At 46.7% G+C, this 17,289-nt stretch overlaps 3 protein-coding genes across 5 annotated transcripts in view; 2 read left to right on the top strand and 1 right to left on the bottom strand.

Moving 5' to 3' along the window:
- The window catches only part of ago2 (argonaute RISC catalytic component 2), a 70,103-nt gene extending 62,079 nt beyond the window's left edge, over positions 1-8,024 (top strand). The window contains exon 20 of the mRNA XM_088986954.1: positions 7,897-8,024. The gene's annotated coding sequence lies outside the window, so the exon portion shown is untranslated. The remainder of the gene's footprint in view (positions 1-7,896) is intronic.
- On the bottom strand, positions 51-6,459 carry gpnmb (glycoprotein (transmembrane) nmb). Of its 2 annotated transcripts, XM_088986960.1 has the most exons (12): positions 6,320-6,459; positions 5,220-5,351; positions 5,018-5,161; positions 4,180-4,353; positions 3,950-4,111; positions 3,279-3,590; positions 3,169-3,192; positions 2,915-3,091; positions 2,169-2,274; positions 1,355-1,575; positions 1,171-1,261; positions 51-474 (listed from the first exon to the last, which is right to left on the bottom strand). In XM_088986960.1, the coding sequence occupies exons 1-12, from the start codon at positions 6,387-6,389 to the stop codon at positions 315-317; spliced, it is 1,773 nt and encodes a 590-aa protein (XP_088843086.1). In that variant the 5' UTR covers positions 6,390-6,459; the 3' UTR covers positions 51-314. The 2 variants fall into 2 exon arrangements, with proteins under 2 accessions (XP_088843086.1, XP_088843087.1); XM_088986961.1 differs by lacking the exon at positions 5,018-5,161.
- kcnh8 (potassium voltage-gated channel, subfamily H (eag-related), member 8) overlaps positions 3,472-17,289 on the top strand; it is a 28,635-nt gene continuing 14,817 nt past the window's right edge. Inside the window, exons 1-3 of one of the 2 annotated variants that reach the window (XM_088986946.1) lie at positions 3,472-3,610; positions 6,145-6,234; positions 16,758-16,991. In XM_088986946.1, coding sequence (XP_088843072.1) covers positions 16,862-16,991 — 130 coding nt within the window. In that variant the 5' untranslated portion in view covers positions 3,472-3,610; positions 6,145-6,234; positions 16,758-16,861. Of the gene's footprint in view, positions 3,611-6,144; positions 6,235-8,658; positions 8,799-16,757; positions 16,992-17,289 lie in introns of those variants that run through there. The other variant, XM_088986945.1, reaches the window with a different exon arrangement.

Raw genomic sequence — 17,289 nt, 5'->3', positions numbered from 1 at the left:
TATCCACAAAAGCAAGCGTGAAACTACTCATGAAACTATTTGGACACGAATGAAGTTAGTTGACAGCTTTTTATTAGAGTCTGTAAGGCCTTAAAAGTAATTGCTATTTCAAGCTTGGCTGCTTCACGTTTGTTAGAAACTTTTTAAACACCATATCGCATCGCGCGTTGCTGCAAAAAAAAGATTAGCGTGCACCGTGGTTTTCTCTCTGACATCTGTTCTAAGAGTATTGGATCCTCTTTCTTTTGAATATGACTTGGATCTACTACCATGAACCGCCAGTCACTGCTATATGACGGGGGGGAGGGGGGTGTCTAAAGTTGGTGCGTTTCGGTCAACAGGTAATGACGCTCCTCGTTTGCGGGAAAGAGCGCCTCCCTCAGGCGCATCGCTCTGCCAGCAACCCCGGCGCGGTCGCCGCTCCGAGTATCCTCCGACAGCGAGCGACGAATGGGCCGGTAGACCCTGTAGCGTCTGGGAAGAAAAACAAATGTGCGGCTTCGTCACCAGTCGACGACTACACCATTGCCCTTTTAGCGTCTGCGTACGCGCAAAAGTCAAGCTTTTTTCCTGCCTTTTACAAAGCCACTTTTTATACGCCTCCTCTTGTCTAAATATTAAGATTATGTGTAATTTGAATCGATATTCTTTGAAGCAATATTCATCTATTTGTATGGTCGTAGCGTAGCGCGATTAGATTTTAGCCCTTGTTGTGGACTAAAAATGGCGTCGCGGGTAACGACCAATCACGGCTGACTTGTTTACTTCGTTTGACACGTGACAAACGGATCCGCGACTGATTGGTTGATACCGGAGGAAGCGCGACGTCATATTTAGTCGACCGCTAATGGCAAAACGGTCGCACCCGAGATGGATAAAAGCGGGCTAGTTTTACTGCCGAGTTAATGTATTTGTTGTTAACTGTTTTTCTTAGTTCCCCCTTTACTGTTAAAACAAGCTAGCGCATTGTGGGCACACGTGGGGATTATGAAACAAACTGTGATACATTGGATCATTGACAACGTTCTCTATAACACAGGGACAAATATACCAGTCAGTCTCTTTTTGACGAACTCTTCAAGATTGATTTCAGGTATTGTCTTTCCGCACATTTTTGATTACTTCAACGTTATTTACGACACGGGATGTCCAAAGCGAAGACTGACTTACCTGTAAACGACACATGCAACCAATGCCAAGAAAGCTCCCAGGACGGCGCTTGTTGAAAGGATCACCTCAATCGTATGAGGGTTATTGGACTCTTGGCGAGAAAAACAAAACAAAACAAAACCAAATAGTCTACGAAGGTTTTGCAAACAAGGGGCTCGACTCTAACGCTCTCCGTTGCACTCACCGGGGGTTGCTTGCAACTTGTTGACGGTGACGGTCGTGCTGGTCAGTGTCGCGGTATGAGAATCCCGCAAGGTAATGTTGACGCAGTAGGTCCCCGGCTCCTGAAAAGTTCTTCTCAGGTTCACCTCGCACTTTGCAGAAGGGGGAAGGTCGTCGCACACGATGCCGTGCACCGACGTGCACGTGGGGTCCGACACGATAGTGCACGCCGAGGTGGGGACGCTGAAGGCGAGTTCGAGCAAACTTGAACGAGCATTTTTCATATTATTGGAAGCCGCTGTCAGTCACATAATGGCCACTTTGAACATTCACACTGCACTTACATGTATGAAAAACAGTATTTACTAAATTGCAATTATAAGATTTTTACTACTTATTTTGTTATATATTTTAAATAAATACATTAAGAAAAATTAATTAACTTATATACAACTGAACGATATTTGGACAGTAGTTCCGGTGAGCGCCACTAGGGGGAGCCCGCGCACCACCCTTTGGAATCGACAACGTTTCATGACAATACGGTAATCCCCCGTTCCTCGCGGTTAATGCAAAGCGGGACAACCCGCTATAGATGAAAAACCGTCAAGTAGCGAACTCCAAAATATATTGGTTAATTTACATGTGTATGAGTCCCAAAAAAATAATTCTGAGGCCAAATTTAGTGGAACACAGTACATGACATGCATAAAGAAGCAAAGTAGTACAGTACAAAACTCGAATGCGATATAGTAATCAGTCCACTATCAATATACAGTATATTTACAGGTACAGTACTGAAGTGAAGTAGCAAGGGATTACTGTCGTGTACTTACCTCCCCAGACATTTTACCAGGAAGCTGATGTCAGTCTTGGTGACTCTGGCAGCTGAAACGTCAACAATTCGGCTGTTGCCTTTGCTCTGCGGTGCACGTTTGGGCTCTGCCGGGGGGAATTTGTTGCAATGATCGATCAGGAAAAAAAGTGCTCAGCTACACTCAATGAGTCCAAATTGGGACGAAACCTTAAGCCGTTCACGGTGTGTCCTCCGGTGCCAGGGTTTGTGTCATTGTCACTGGAATTCCAGGACTTAAACATTCGATTGAGGGTCAGAAAAGTTAGAATCTCTTCTTTCGTCAGAAAAAAAAAGAGTTAATTCCCAAAGGATATGGGTCTGGAGTTATATGAGCTTGACATGGGGGCAGCTGGACAAAATACACTACTTGAAACGAGGGCAGAAGCTAGCAAATAATGTTCCAATTTTATGAGGTTATGACTATGAATCCCTACATTCATAGTAAAAATGTCATGACAGTATTTGTTAAGTTTCCTTGTCTAGTTATTTCCTGGCTAACTGCACCCTCTAGTGGCTGATTGATTTAGACTTAGCACTACTGAAGGCCTACGAGTGACATGCACAGCCCGCCACCGCATTGATTATTTGACGTGGTAAAAAATAAACAACAAGATAAGATGGCGGCTTGTGAGCATTTAAAAACGACCTTCAAATGCCGTTTGCACTTCAAGCCGCTTCTCTTTTGACTTTGAGATGAGAAAAGAGCGCCGATTGCGCCGCACCCACCGATGACGCTGATGTTGCCCACAAAGATTCCGCGAACGTAGCGGACACACGCGTCGCCCCGTAGCACGCGCTCGTTTCGGGCCGCGGCTGAAGGGGTCGACTCCGGGGTCGCGCCGGGATCCATGGACGGCGGGACTTCCGTGGTTGTCACGGAGACGGGAGAAGAGCCGGATACCACTGCGAGAAGAGGCGTGGATTCAATGGAGCGGCGGCCATCTTTGAGGTACGTACAAAGGAGCAACTTCTGAGCTCACTTTGGGGGCTCGTCGTCACGGCCGCTGGAGAAATGGAGCGCCAAAGCCAATTATTAGCAGTCGGAGCGTTGTTGAAATATTGAGCTAACAACCTTTAACAGTCTTTTTACCGGTTGGACTCGTCGGCGCGGAGGTGGCGGGAGGAGGCGGACATTCGGCCGGGAAGGCCGCCTCCACCACCAGCTTGACGCTCCTGTTGCCCGGCGCGCCGAAGGCGTGCGTGGCCACCTGGCTTTGGCTCACCGCCCGGTCGCCGTCGTCAAAGTCCCACGTGTAGTCGACGGACGAGGCCGTCTTCAGGTAGCCGCCGGGGTCGTGGACGTGCGCTTGAAAGATCACGTCCTCGCCTCGCAGGAACACGCGCTCGGCCGAGCGCTTGAGCGGCCGTTTCTGGGAGATGTCCACCGCCACTGGGATGGCATCTTGACACGGACAACATCAGGTTAGCGAGCGGCCGTGGACACATTTTGCCACATTTCATTGTTAAAAACCCACACTTTGAGGGGCAAAATGTCTCGACACCACGGTCAGCGCTTGATCGGCACCCAAGCATGAAAAAACAAAAGCCAAACAAATTTGGGAATGGCGCTTTCCGTCATCTTTTCAATTCCCAAATAAATTCATGAATGGCAGTGAATGAGATTAAAAAGAAAAATCTTGCAGCCAGTGGATGATAATGCTCCCTCTTACGGGTTGCAGTTGTTGTTTTTTTTTTTTTTTGGGGGGGGGGGGGAGATGATATAATCATGCTTAAAATGTTGAAACTAAGAGTATACTCTACCCGTGACGTAGAAAACAATGTTGTCCGTACTCAAGGGAGTGTATTTCCTGCGCTGGCGTTTGCGGTACACCATGACCTCCATGACCTCGGCTCCCGGAGGGATTCCAGAGGTGTTGAGCTTCAGGCTGGACGAGTGGCCGTCGCAACTCTCAAAATATTGGCCTGGAAAAGAGGATTGTGGAGAAATGAATGCAAGAGTCAGTTTGGAGGCTCCTCCCTCCCTCCCTCACCCATGGCGTGCCAGACGTAGACGTAGTTTTTGCGCCTCCGGTCGCCGCTCTGAGGAAACGGCTTCCCGTCGGGGAAGGCGTTGCATTTGCTGCCGTCCGGACATTTGACAAAGCCGTAGTCGTCCATCCAGGACGTCCAGTCGTCCACGTAACCCGAAGGCGCTTGTCCCTTTGCTGCAATCAAGACAAAACGTGCGAGTGCTGTGAGTGCGCCCCCCCCCCCCCCAAAAAAAAAAAAAAAAAAAAAAAAATCTCAATATTGAATATGGAAAAAAAGAAATTCAATCCGCGTAGGCAGCCGTCAGCTAGTGCGAGCAGCACTAGCTTTGTCTTTTTGGGGCAGCTCTGGGGCAATTGTAACTTTTTTTTTTTGCGGCTGTAATGGCGGAAAGGTTGATTTGTATGCGGAACTGTCGCGGCTTGGAATTGAAGCGGATTTACACGGGTTCGGAGTCGTGATACAATCTTTTGGTCAAGGGATGCTACAGCTCGGTGTTTTGCTTTCCACATTTAGCTTGTAGCAGTGGTGCGCATTTCACCGTGACGTCTCTGATCCACTGGTGAAAAGGACGCTTTGCTCCTCTCCTAGTTCATTAAGAAGCGCTTCATACGACAAAGGAGGGTGCAGAAAGTGCTTAAGATTGAACGACTGTCTTTGTGCGCTCACGTTATTTGTGATTTAGTGTTTTGTTGTTGTTTTGACTCCAAGACGGCGTTGCGAGAGTGGCCGCTCGTCTCTTTAGTTCATTTCCTTCCGTGACTTTGTCAACGTGTCCTTTGCGAGACGACTGAAGGCGAATCCGATGTGAGATGGAAAAGGCGCGTGAGGGTTCGCTACCGTCGTCGCGGCGCTCGTCCCGCGGCGGTTGGCCGCCGTCGTCCTCTTTCTGACACGGCGGGAACGCCAGCGCGGCCGTGAACGTGATGACGGAGCCGCGGAGCGCCGGGCCGTCGCCGCTTAGGCGCACCGCGACTTCGCCTCCTGTCGCGTTCAAAAGGTTGAGCAAAAGGAAGAGGAAACGGAGCGACGGGAAATTCACCTGCTCCGGCTTGAGCTTTGATGGGCGGGTAGAGGTCAGCGTCCCACGGGCGACTGTCGGGAGTCCAGCCCGGGATGGCCGGTGGAGACTTTGCTTTGGGGCCGTGCTTGTGGGGGAACATGTCAGCATATGCTGGACAAAGACAAAGACTCAAGCTCAAGCTCAAGTTGGCATTATCCGGTCCGGGCTGGATCCCGCCTCTTGCGCAAGCGCGGCGGAAAACTTCATCGATTTATACTTGTGTGTGTATATATTTGTTTTTTATGTTCATCTGCAGTGCAATGGGGTTATGATGGCAGGAATTAAGGCGTTAATTATCTAAATTAACTCATTCACTGCCATTGCGGAATTTATTAGGGAAATGGTGGAGCGCCAACCAAATTGGTTGCTTTCAGGCAGGGTGCCGATAAAGTGCTGGTCAGACCTCTGGCAATGGTTTTTTCCCTTCCACATTTGCTTTTTGTCCACTTTAGCGCTTTGTTACAGCTTCAGCGCTATAGCAATCGATAATTGTCTTGTATTTTGTCCAGCTGCCCCCATTTCAAGCTGGGATAACTCCAGACGGCATCTAATTTGGGAATGAATTTTTTTTTTTTCTGATGAAAGAAGAGAGTCTAAGGTTTCTTACGCTGCATTGAATGTGTAGGTCGTCCTAAACCTCAATCTTCTGTGGGATTCCTGGAGTTCGTGTGACAATGGCAAAAACCCCGGCACTGGACTGGACGTGTTTTTTGCACATCGTCTGGCAGTCAATGAGTTAATGAATTTCCAAATTGACAAAAATACTTGGACAGGTGTGGCGACGTCTTCTGTCCACGTTGCTAAATGCGCTCGCTGTGGGACCGTGACGGCTTTTCGGATTGAGCGGAAGACGACGGCTATTGCAATTTGATTGACACATTATGATCTATTTTTTGTTTTTCAGGAGTTTGAAAGTATGCAGTCAAATTTCACCGCTGACGACTTGGCTAATCAAACTCATGAGACGGCGAGCCGGACGGAGGACGTCATCACGGCAAGTAAAATGGATAAGATTGGCACAAACAAAGGCATTTTGTTCAAACGTGGCAACCCAACAAAGTTTCCTTTCTCCATCTTACTTTTGCGTCCTTCCGCTTGGTCAGAAGAAAAGAGGCAGGCCAGAAGAAAGAGATATTTTAGCCCAGCCATTTTCTTCCTTTGAAAGGATGAGCGTCAATGTGTCCCCTTTTGGCGCTTGCGTGGATGTTGTCGCTGCTCGTCCCGCCGCGCTTTGCCTGTTTGTGCGCTTTGCTTGCCTGCTAGCGAGCGAGCGCGCTAATTCAATCTGCCGCTGGTCAGCACGTCCACATGTGACGCTCGCTAACCGGGCACATCTCATCCCTCATTAGGGAGTCACGAGGAGCCAGAGGGGCGCGCGGCCTCTTCCTCTTGCTCTTTTCTTCTGGACACTTGCGTCAAGAAAAGTGAACTCGCCACAGGAAGTGTCCGCTGCGGTGCCTGCCAGGGTTTTTGTCATTTTTCATTCCAATTCCCCAACCCTCGCGATATTCACTTTTCGGACTCAAGTCACTGACGACTTTCCATTGTGACAAAATCAACGTCGTTGCAACCGCGTCCAGTTCTCACGAGCCGGCTGGCTAGCGAGCTAGCTTGGTGGCTACTTCGCCATACGCCGCTCATCCCTCACCTCGACTATTGACATCCTTTTCAAGCCGTACAACGTGGCGGTCAAGAACCTCACGGGGCGGCGCGGGCGGTCGGGTCACCGCGGCGACGACTCACTCACGCGCCACAAAGCGAGACGGAGGTCGCAAAGGTGACAACGGCGCCGCCATCTCAACTCGGACGGGCGGGCGCGCCGCAGGAGAACGGGCGGGCGGGCGGGCGGGCGGTCCTTTCCCGGTGTCAGATGCCAATCGGCCAAAAGCTCCAGCGGATCTTCATCGAGGTAACGCGGGAATGTCGAGGCGTGTTTGTTTATCCAAAGCCCCGGAGGTGGCTTTGAAACGGGCACCGTTCCGATCGGCTCCGGACGAGCGGCCGGTCGCTCCGTCGCCAATCTCAGCTGTGAAAGATGGACGTCAGCTTCCCGTCGGACCGGGTCGGGGCCCACGCGTCCTGCGCAGCGGTGGTACTTTGAGCAGCTCGCGTCGCCCTCGTGAGCGCGGCAAAAGCTTCAACTGATTTTGACTTGACTCTCTGCTGATTGACAAGAACGTTCGTCATAGCGACGCCAAGGAGCAACTTTTCACTTTGTGCATTTTGTTATGAATGCCGCTTGGCCAATGGACAATAGACTTATGTCACTCGTCTCCGCCTCTCATCGCTCAAACAGTTGCCAAATTTTGCGCCTGTCAGTGTTCTAACATTCTACACTCGGATCCAACGTTGTACTTATTTATTCTGTATTCAGTTTACAATGTTAGCATCAGTATGGGACCGCATTCTATTCAAAAAATATAAAATCAATAATGAAGGCAAAGTAGTGTTTTTATTTAATCTCGCTAGCTAGCTAGCTAGCGAGATATCGAGGTAGCAAGCTATCTAGCTCCTTCGCTGGCTATCTAGCTCGCTTGCTATCCGTCTAGCTGGCTAGCTATCTAGCAATTTTTTTAATCATTTATTAATCTCATCTCTCTCTCATTTATTAATGTATTTATTTATTTTGTGTGTGTGTGTGTGTTGGTAACTTTAGGTAAGGTACCAAAGCTCATTCCCCTTTCTTGGGAATCGCATGTTCTTCCGGCACCGCTCGTTGGTGTCCACCAGAGGGCGTTGTTTCACTCCCGGAGCGTTTCTTGACGTCTCTAAATGGCGCTCGCGGCTCGCGCGCTATCCGGCAACCGTCCACCCGATCGCAGGTGTGTTTACTTGAAACGAGAGCCCTTCGTTGACAGCGGCGCCGTCAACACTAATCTATTGAGAAGCCGGCCAGCCATCCGTCTTCAACGGAAGTCATCGGCGGACACTTGATTCCCCGACGCCTTCGTCCAAAGTCAGCTCGGTTTGAAAACGAAGCCCTCCAAACTGGGCGTTTGTAGGTAGGGTGCCTCATAAAGTGGCTTTGATTCGATTGTGTCAATCGAGGGTTTTTCGCTGGCGACTTCGAAATGCGTGCGCGAGCTGAGAAAAGTGACAGTGACGGCCGTCTTCCGGCGTTGCACGCTGCTGATAGACGACGACTGAAGCCGCGTGACAATAATGTCACCCGCTGACAGGCGGTCCGTCACCCTGCCGGTGCCGCTGTCGCTCCTCTCCAGCCCCAGCCAACTACGTTCCCGGCGGCAAGTACGTCGCCGCCCCTCGCCTCGCCACCTCGGCTTTTCCTGAACGAAGCTCCAAACCTCACAAGGCGCAGCTCCCCAAGCAAGCGCGCCTCCATCGAACGATCGAGACTTCGTGAGCGTCACACAGGGCGTCCAAAAAAGAACAAGAAAACGACAAACCCCTTTCGCGGGTGCACTTGACGCGTTCGGACGACTTCTCTTCGCTCACTTTGATGGGGACAGCAAGAAGGGAAAATGCCTGTGATGAAGGGATTACTTGCACCTCAGAACACCTTTCTGGACACCATAGCAACGCGCTTTGATGGCACTCGTAAGTTTGCTTTTTCGCTATCTGCGATCTTTTTTCCCTGATCTCGAACACTTCCTGTGACTTTTTGAAACGTTATTCAATGTTCCTGGCATCGGCCAATCGAATAACGGGCGCTTGGGGTGACCTGGTTAACACTTTAATAATAATAACTTGTGGTATTGTCCATTTTTTATTGTTGTTCTTGAGTGTTATTTGGATTAGAATTCATGACCATACTTCCCCAGATTACAACCAGCAGTTTTACGTGCACCCCCGCAGAGAGCACGATGCATTTACGGGAGGAAAATATCTATTTTAATTTATTTGTTTCAATATGTATGTATGGACAGAATGTGTGTACTGTATGTATGAATTTATGTATTTGTGGATTTATTAGTGTATTTATCTATATAGGTATTTGTTTATTTATTAATTGATTTATTTGTGTATTAACATTTATTTTTACTGGTTTTACTCATTTTTATTTATTTATTTATTTGTGTATTTATCTATATTTGTTCTGTGTCCATTTTTAATAGCTTGCCCAAATAAGGAACTATTTTTCATCCAAAATAATTTTTTAAAGTGCAGTATGTATCTGGCTAGCTAGCTAGCTAGCTATCTCTGTGCTCAGCACCATGGCCAGTAGCGCACAGGCTTGTTGTGGATGTCAAACACTCGTTTGTATCCGACGAGGCGTGCGTGCGTGCAGCTTTGAAAGAAACCAGATCGTGGATCACCATGAATTGTACAGCGACAAAAGCCGCCTTTCTTTTCCCTTGCTGGATTTGTTTGAACGTCTGCGTACACATGGTGCTATTGTATGTGCTGATTTGATATGTTTCCATTTGGTTCGGAAGGCTTTCATCAGAGCCGATTTGTTCAGCAATTGGATCGTGTCAAATATATAATAGCAGGCCTGTACTATTTCACGGATGTTGTTTTGAGCTGTAAAATGCCATTGCAACCTTTGCGCCGTGACATTTTCATCCGAGAACATGATGCTGGAACTTAACGCCAGCTCATTACTTCCACGGATGCCCAAAATGAGCGGCACTTTTTGGACAACAATGAAAATCTACTGGGCTGTATTTCCGTGTTGACGTGCCATCGTGCATCGCAATAAATGTTAGATGACAACGAGATTGGATGAAAAGCAACATGGCGCGGCAGGATTTCCAATTCAAGAAAAGGTGCCAGCCCAACCCGTACTTGTGCGCCTTCGCGGCATTCCCAAGCTGCTTTTTCATTTGCCTCCGCCCAACATTCTGCAGCTTCCGCATCATACAATGACTCCAAGACGACTCCACTCGGATTCGTTCTTCGCTCTTTTTCTCACGCTGGGGAATTGACCCAGGATCTTTAGCGCGCGAGCGTGATACACAATAGATAGAATAGCGGTTAACATGTTGAAAAGTTTCATGCTGTGGTACGCTTAGCTGGCTGCACGCAAGGCCTACAGTGGAAGCGCAGAAAGTCTGGGGGTCAATTTGAGGAATTTAAGAAAATTAGCCTTGGGCACAGGAAGAGCTCACTGGCGGGTTTACTAAAATGTCTACGTTGTGTTGTTTTCTGGGTGTTGGTCCTTGTACTACCGTGGGACGTCCAGGGGCCTGGTTTTCAAATCAAGAAGGCTGTATTTTACTCAAGTATCAGTTAAATTTGCATAAAGTCTCAATAAATAGCTTGGCGGAGGGCGGCGGGCATCGCTTCCGAGAAGCGCTCACGAAATGCTTTCATGAAAAGTGCGCGCCCTGCCCGGAAATCAAAGACAATCTGCGCGTTTGAGCCTTGGTCTGCGAGTGTCCTCCTTGAATGGGAATGGCAAGGCAGCAAAGCAACGGGGAATTTGAACTCTGACACGCGGGACGGAGGCCGCGACGGCCTTGTCGGCAAATGCATTTCAAGAGCTTCACGTGCCTCCACCTCGCCTGAGCCCCGCATGGAGGCCTCTCACATTCAATGGACGTACGGCGTTTAACCTTTTGCCGCTTACTACAGTGGATGGCGCCAAAGGGTTAAACTGGAAACCTTTTCAACATATAACGGGAGAGTTTGTGAGATTTAGTCGCTCGGCCTGCTATTGTGAAAGTAGTGGCAAGCGAGAATTGATACGAGGGCTGTGAAAAGGCGCTGATCACTCGGCGCTCTGTGAAATAACACTGATGAACGTCGCCGTCGCCGTCGCTGTCGCCGTCGCTGCCGAGATCTACAAGCGGCTTGAATAAGGCCTGCCCGCTTTAATTGGCGCCACTTGAAGATCCCTTGAAGGACGAATCACCGCGCGACGTGCGACCGATCAAAAGACCATTAGCGCTGCACTTGATACCTTCATTATCGTAAAGAGATCCAATATGAGGAGAAGAAGAAATGACTGATTACTTTTCAGAATTGTTATTTTGCTCCTGTTGAATGTCGTTTTAGCTGGGAATGCAGAGTTGCCACGACATTGATCAACTCCTCAAATACATACATACATAAAAAAAAAGGAATTGGGAGAAACCAAAAAATATCTAAATCGACTCTAAAAAGGGAAATTGAAACTGAGCAAATGTTGCCAAAAGAGAGGGATAAGGAGAGACAAAAAATATCAATCTGCTCTAAAATTGGAAATTCAAACTGGACTAATTTTGTCCAAAAAAAGGGCAACAAGAATTTTTGGGCACACCCAGTTCGCCATCCTTACCAGTAGGTGGTGGTAATGTACTTGCAAGTTTCTTGCCGGACCAGCCCAAGAACTCAAGAAGACGTGAAAGGTCAGAGGTCACAACATGTTATATCCTGTTTTTTTTTTTATTGCTCAACTCGAGCTACGCTCCCATTTTTCTTTGAGGTAAAGTTTGGGAATGGCGCTCGTTCGACGTCATATTTTCAATTCCTGAATAAATTGGCGCTACCGCTTGCGCTACCGTTTGCGCAGATTTTCTTATTTGATCACTCCGGAGTCCCGCTTGCTACGTTTCGGCACTTTTTTTCCTGCCGCGATGCGCTCCAAGAAGCTCATTTGTCTCCGTCTTTCAACAGAAGGCCACAAAGGAACTGCCTTCATTCTCCCAATTAAGTCGTTAATAAGATTCTGTTGGGATTCCCCCCACCCCCACCCCCACTTCTCATGACCACTCTCGTCCGCCTCTTCAGATGATCCGCCTAAAAACTCATCAGAGTATCTGGGACGATCAAAGAATCCGTTGCCCCTCAGATCCTTCCGGCCGGCTGAGATTGTGGTGTTGCTTATTTCACCTACACTCATGCATGACCTTCTATTAGTGATGGGGAGCTTAATGAAGCTTCACGAAGCACTTGTGATCGTTTTTGACTGCTCTATATGGCAATCTTGGATTAAAGATGCCGTGAAATTTGAAGACATGTCCTTTGCACTAACCTTTACTTTTACAAGTGCTTCATGAAGCTTTGTTTTCCCATTGAGCTTCACGTCTTGAAAATGTCCCTGCATATTTAATCTAAGAGCGCTATATAGAGCAGTCAAAAATGATCACAAGTGCTTTGCGAAGCTTTGTTTTCTCATGAAGCTTCGTGAAGCACTTTTCAAGCTAAAGATTAGTGCAAAGGAAATGTCTGAAAAATTCACTGCATCTTTCTATTTCTAAGCGCCTTTCAAATGGCTCAAGGACGGAGAGCCACATAGAGCATCCAAAAACGATCACAAGTGCTTTGTGAAGCTTCATTTTCCCATCACGACCTTTTAACCCCGCAGTACAAACCGGTCTCGTTCCCAAGTGTTTTTTCTTTGTAATTGTTGAATTTTAGAAATGGCCTTCATCAGGACATTCCACAAGGTTGCCCGACTCCCTTCGGGGTTCATTTTTCTTGCCGCACTGGTTTCAGTGGCACTCTTTGCTTTCTGCGTTGGAAGAATGGGATGAAGCCGAATTGTGTGACGGTAGACTAGCAGTTGCCCGCCGTGTATGAGGTGAACGCCTGCGAGGGCGTAATCAATCATCATTGACTGTCGTACCGCGGGGTACACGCACGGCGGGGGGGGGGGGGGGCTCTCATTTCCTGCCGATGGATTGGCTCAGCTGCTTCCATTTTCTCCAAGTCCCACTTAATATGGTGTGTTTAGAAGGAACATGGTGAAGGGGGAGAGTTAAAGACGTGTAGTTTTGCCATAACATTATCACCACTTTCACAACAATGAATCATTGGGCCGTGAAACGTTTTTTTTCTTGAAAATGATTGACAGGCGTCTGTCGGGATCCTGTTTTTTATGCTGACAGAAAGAGACAAGCGTGGTTATTGTTGTATAAGTGAAATATGTTTGTTTTGCGAAAAAAATTGAAGCGCACTGTCTTTGACACTATATTGGTGGCATCCGGTGCTTTTATCTTTTTGTCAATATCTTTTATTTATTCAAATATATTTGGCATTATTTAATTTAAATAAAAATCTTTGTTATTATGTTTAGATATCTTATTGTGGAGTTTGCTGTAGATAGCGCTTTGTTACAACTGTTGTTAAAGCGCTACTAAATCAATAAGTATTGCCTTGTGTCAAGCTGCAAATAAATAATTTGCAAATCTAGCCAAGCTTAAAAATATTTTTTTAAGACGAGCATTTTAGACTTTTTTTTTTTTTTTTGGAATTCCACCGAGCATATGACTCAGTATGTAAGGCTACCTGACCTCATTCTTCAATTTGTTGCCATCATTAAACATTGATATTATCAAGTAGTAAACTGATATTGGGGATTGGGACATTGAAATTCATTATTAAGCATCGTCCACGTTGAAATATTTATCAACGCAAGAGCTATAATTGTACTTTTTTTTCCCTGAGAAATTCTTCCATGTTGCATACTGGTAGATTTTGTCATGGCTGCAATGCAAATGTTATGATGGAATGAATATCCCAAAAAAATATGGATATATACATAGATATCAAATAAAGTGTTTGTCTTGTACTCAAACATCGTATACTACATGGGGAAAGTCGTTAAGATTGCGCAATAGTTCATGTTTTTATGTTCCTGTTGTGTTTATTATTTTGCTTAGTGTTGACTATTATGTGAAGTTACAGGTGCAGCTATTGTGAAAGCGCTCTATAAATTAGGATGTATATGTATCTATATGTGTGTATGTGTGTGTATATGTATATATTTGTATATGTGTATCTAGGTCCTAAATCCTAAATCTCAATTTGAATCCAAGGTTGTATCCAGCAAGCAGCTTCGTAGGTCGCGGTGTCGTGGCGATAAGGTCACCCAAGGGGATGATTACTGCCCACTAAAAATGGCCAAACTTGGGAATGAGAGCAGCTCTCGTTAAAGTGTCTAATTAGCAAAATTCCGCCCTGAATGGCCATGTCTAATGGCCTGTCGACAAACGTGGATTTCACCGGTGGAATTTTGGGCCGAGTTGCAGGTTTTTATTTTAGTCTCGCTCGAGTCTTGATTGGAAAACCACTTGGCTGGTTGAATAGGAAGACAGGCAAAAGACAGACATGCTCCCCGTGAAGAAAGTTTGCCCGTCTCGTTTGTATCATGTCGCGACCTTTGTCATTTTTCATTTCATGGTGGTCAAAGAATGCGTTTCATTGAGTTCTGGAGCTTCTTTGCCACCCTGAAGGAACTGTGTCCAAATGAGTTGAGGAGCTTCACGCCATCTTGTGGCCACTCGGTGCTTGGATGAAACAGTTTGAAGCTTGAATACTTGAGTTGGGTGCCAAGCGTTCAAATGGTCCCTCCTGGTTGTCAGGTTCACCTTTGCTGATGACGTTTCACAAGATGTGACTGCTCCGTCTTACTTTCAGAGTCGCCGTCATGAATTCTTGCGGAAGCGTGAGATGTTCTCATCCGTCACTTCATTCCCAACTCCATCGCGCTCCATCTCCACGTAGATGTTCTCCTCGTCACCGTCCACTCCCCCCATGACGGATCTTCTTTCCCTCCATTGCATGAATTGTTGTGCTGGAAAGAGATATGAATGGGTTGAGGTCTTGGTTCAGGCTTTTCCACGTGTGTGCGATTTTTGACCCCAGTCTAGAAAAATGCATTCAATTAGTTTGATTTTTGTTGTTGTCATTGTTCTTTCCTCTGTCACTTTTGCCACCGTCCCGACTTTCTGGGTTTCCTCAACAGCTGTCGGGCACTATTGCGAGCTTAATAGGGAATGATATATGGGCTTCCACATTGGAACAATTAGGTTCAAGACATTGAGAGGAGGACGAGGAGAAAAGAGCGTCTGTGGAAAATTGGAGATGATGAAGAGGCTGGAAAAAAAAGAAGTGTGGCAAAGAGATGATTCGGGTGTTTTTGAGGTGAAAGGAAGCGGTCGGTCAAAGCTAATGCTGCTGTGAGAAGGTGTTTGCCCAAAGAGGGATGGGAGGCGGTTGGGGGTAATAAATGATCAGGAGAGGATGGCTACTCTGGTGGAATTCCAGCGGCTCTCCGCAAGCATTTTTCAACCTCTCCGTCCTCCACAGCACTGCGGCCGTTTGCTTTTGACGCATTCCTTTCCTGTCCAATACTGTCTCTCGTGCGCCGTCAAACAAGCCCAGGGCCTTCGCATCCGGGCCTTTAGAGGCCAGCGCTCCTGTTGGTCTTTGCTTACCATCAGGGGCCGGTAGGGAAAGGGGGGGCTTACGACTGACAGCTGGTCCCAATGCAGTGAGCGCCTTTTGACCAGCTGTCTTGTCCAAGTACTGCCGCTGACAAAACATTCCTGCTTTGTGCCTCCCTTTTCTATCTTGTCGCTGGATTTCATTCCTTTATGAGGATTGTGGCTACAATTGGTACATTTTGATCGATTTATCAAAGCCTGATGTGCAACATAAAGCAATTAAATACCGGTGCAGTTGTCAGGCGTGTGCGTGTGCGTGTGTGTGCGTGTGTGTGCGTGTGTGTGTGTGTGTGTGTGTGTGTGTGTGTGTGTGTGTGTGTGTGTGTGTGTGTGTGTGTGTGTGTGTGTGTGTGTGTGTGTTGAGAGAGAAATTATTGATGCAGAAAATAGAAATTATGAGAACAAGGCAGTTTGCAGGATGACTTGTACCAATGAATATTATCAGGTTAGGACTCTTGTCTTGTGTAATAGGGTTGCATCAATTGATTTTGGGGGCCCCCGTCCCCCGTGTACTGTACTGTATGGAATGTAGAGGCCATAATGTATCAACATCCACGCAACATGAAAAGCCAAAACACATATTATTGTCTAAATTACATTTGGACCATCTTGATGATTAATATGCAGTACGTACATTTGTGTGTGTTTTAATTGTCTTCTGATTTGCAATTCGGATTTAATATGCAATTATTTTTTTCTTGTCCATATTAAAAAAAATAACAAATAAATTACTTTGTCTGACAAAGTAATTTATTTATTGTAGTTTGGTTTGATAGTTATTTGTATTTGTATTTTTTTTACACCGGTCTTGTTTTGCTACCAGGTCAAGCAGAATCGCGTGAGACGATCGTACTAGTTAGCATTGAATATCCATAGCTGTGCGGTCCACGGAACCGGTCCAGGGTCCCCAGTAAGCCCCCCGACACCCCCAAACCCTCGTCTTTATTCACATTCCGCCGTTTTTTCATTCCAATATTTCTCTCTTCAAGGTTTGTAACAATGTGTGTGACACACGTGCATTTCATTAGCCCGTCGACCGTTAGCATTAAGCTAGCGACCGTAAGACGAAGCTCTGTTTTTATTGTAGACGCAGAAAATGTACTTCTATTTCTTCTCTTTATTTTGACAGTAAACTTTTCTTTGTTAGAGGAACTACTAAACGTAAAGTTTTCTATCCGTTTTATTCTCGTCATTGTTTCGGCGTACGTGTTGAAATGTGTTTCCAATGTGTTTTAAATAGCTGAAGCGTGTGCTAAGAATTGTGTTCATTTTGAACGTTGGTAGCAGGGGTAACATTCTGAAATGTTTTCATATGCTCTCTCTGTATTCGGGAATTTCAACAATGCTGGATGGGTCTTGGCCACTAATAGTCAAATGCCTCGTCTTTTCCTCCTCTTTCCAGACAGTAATTTCATTCTGGCCAACGCTCAGGTGTCCAAAGGCTTCCCCATCGTCTATTGCTCGGATGGCTTCTGCGAGCTGACGGGTTTCTCCAGGGCGGAAGTCATGCAAAAGAGTTGCGCGTGCAAGTTCCTCTACGGCCCGGAGACCAGTGAAAATATCATCATCGGCATCGACGATGCCTTGGAGGGGCGCAAAGAGTTTAAGGATGAGATCATGTTTTACAGTAAGACAGGTCAGCCACGGCTCGGTCATCATGCTGGTCATTTTGCTCAATTTGGGCAGGACGAAATACACAGTCTTTTGTCTAGTCTTGTTCATCTTTTTCCATTCGTACTCAGACCCAAAATGTCATATCCTAACTTGTGCTACTCAGTTGTGCCCGGACAGACGGTTCACCATATCCTCCCAGTAAATATTCATAAAATGGTAGTCCCGATCATCTATTTTCGGACATAGCCTCATTTGAGTTGGCACTGATGTACAGCAGCCATGGAGGAATCCAATTATTTGCTGAAGAAAAAGATGATGTG

Source organism: Hippocampus bargibanti, linkage group LG20 (assembly GCF_051943395.1).
Source record: "Hippocampus bargibanti isolate YZ-2025 linkage group LG20, ASM5194339v1, whole genome shotgun sequence".
Taxonomy (NCBI): Eukaryota; Metazoa; Chordata; class Actinopteri; order Syngnathiformes; family Syngnathidae; genus Hippocampus; species Hippocampus bargibanti.
The sequence above is the reverse complement of the archived record's forward strand: the minus strand, read 5'-3'. Positions and strand labels throughout refer to the sequence as shown.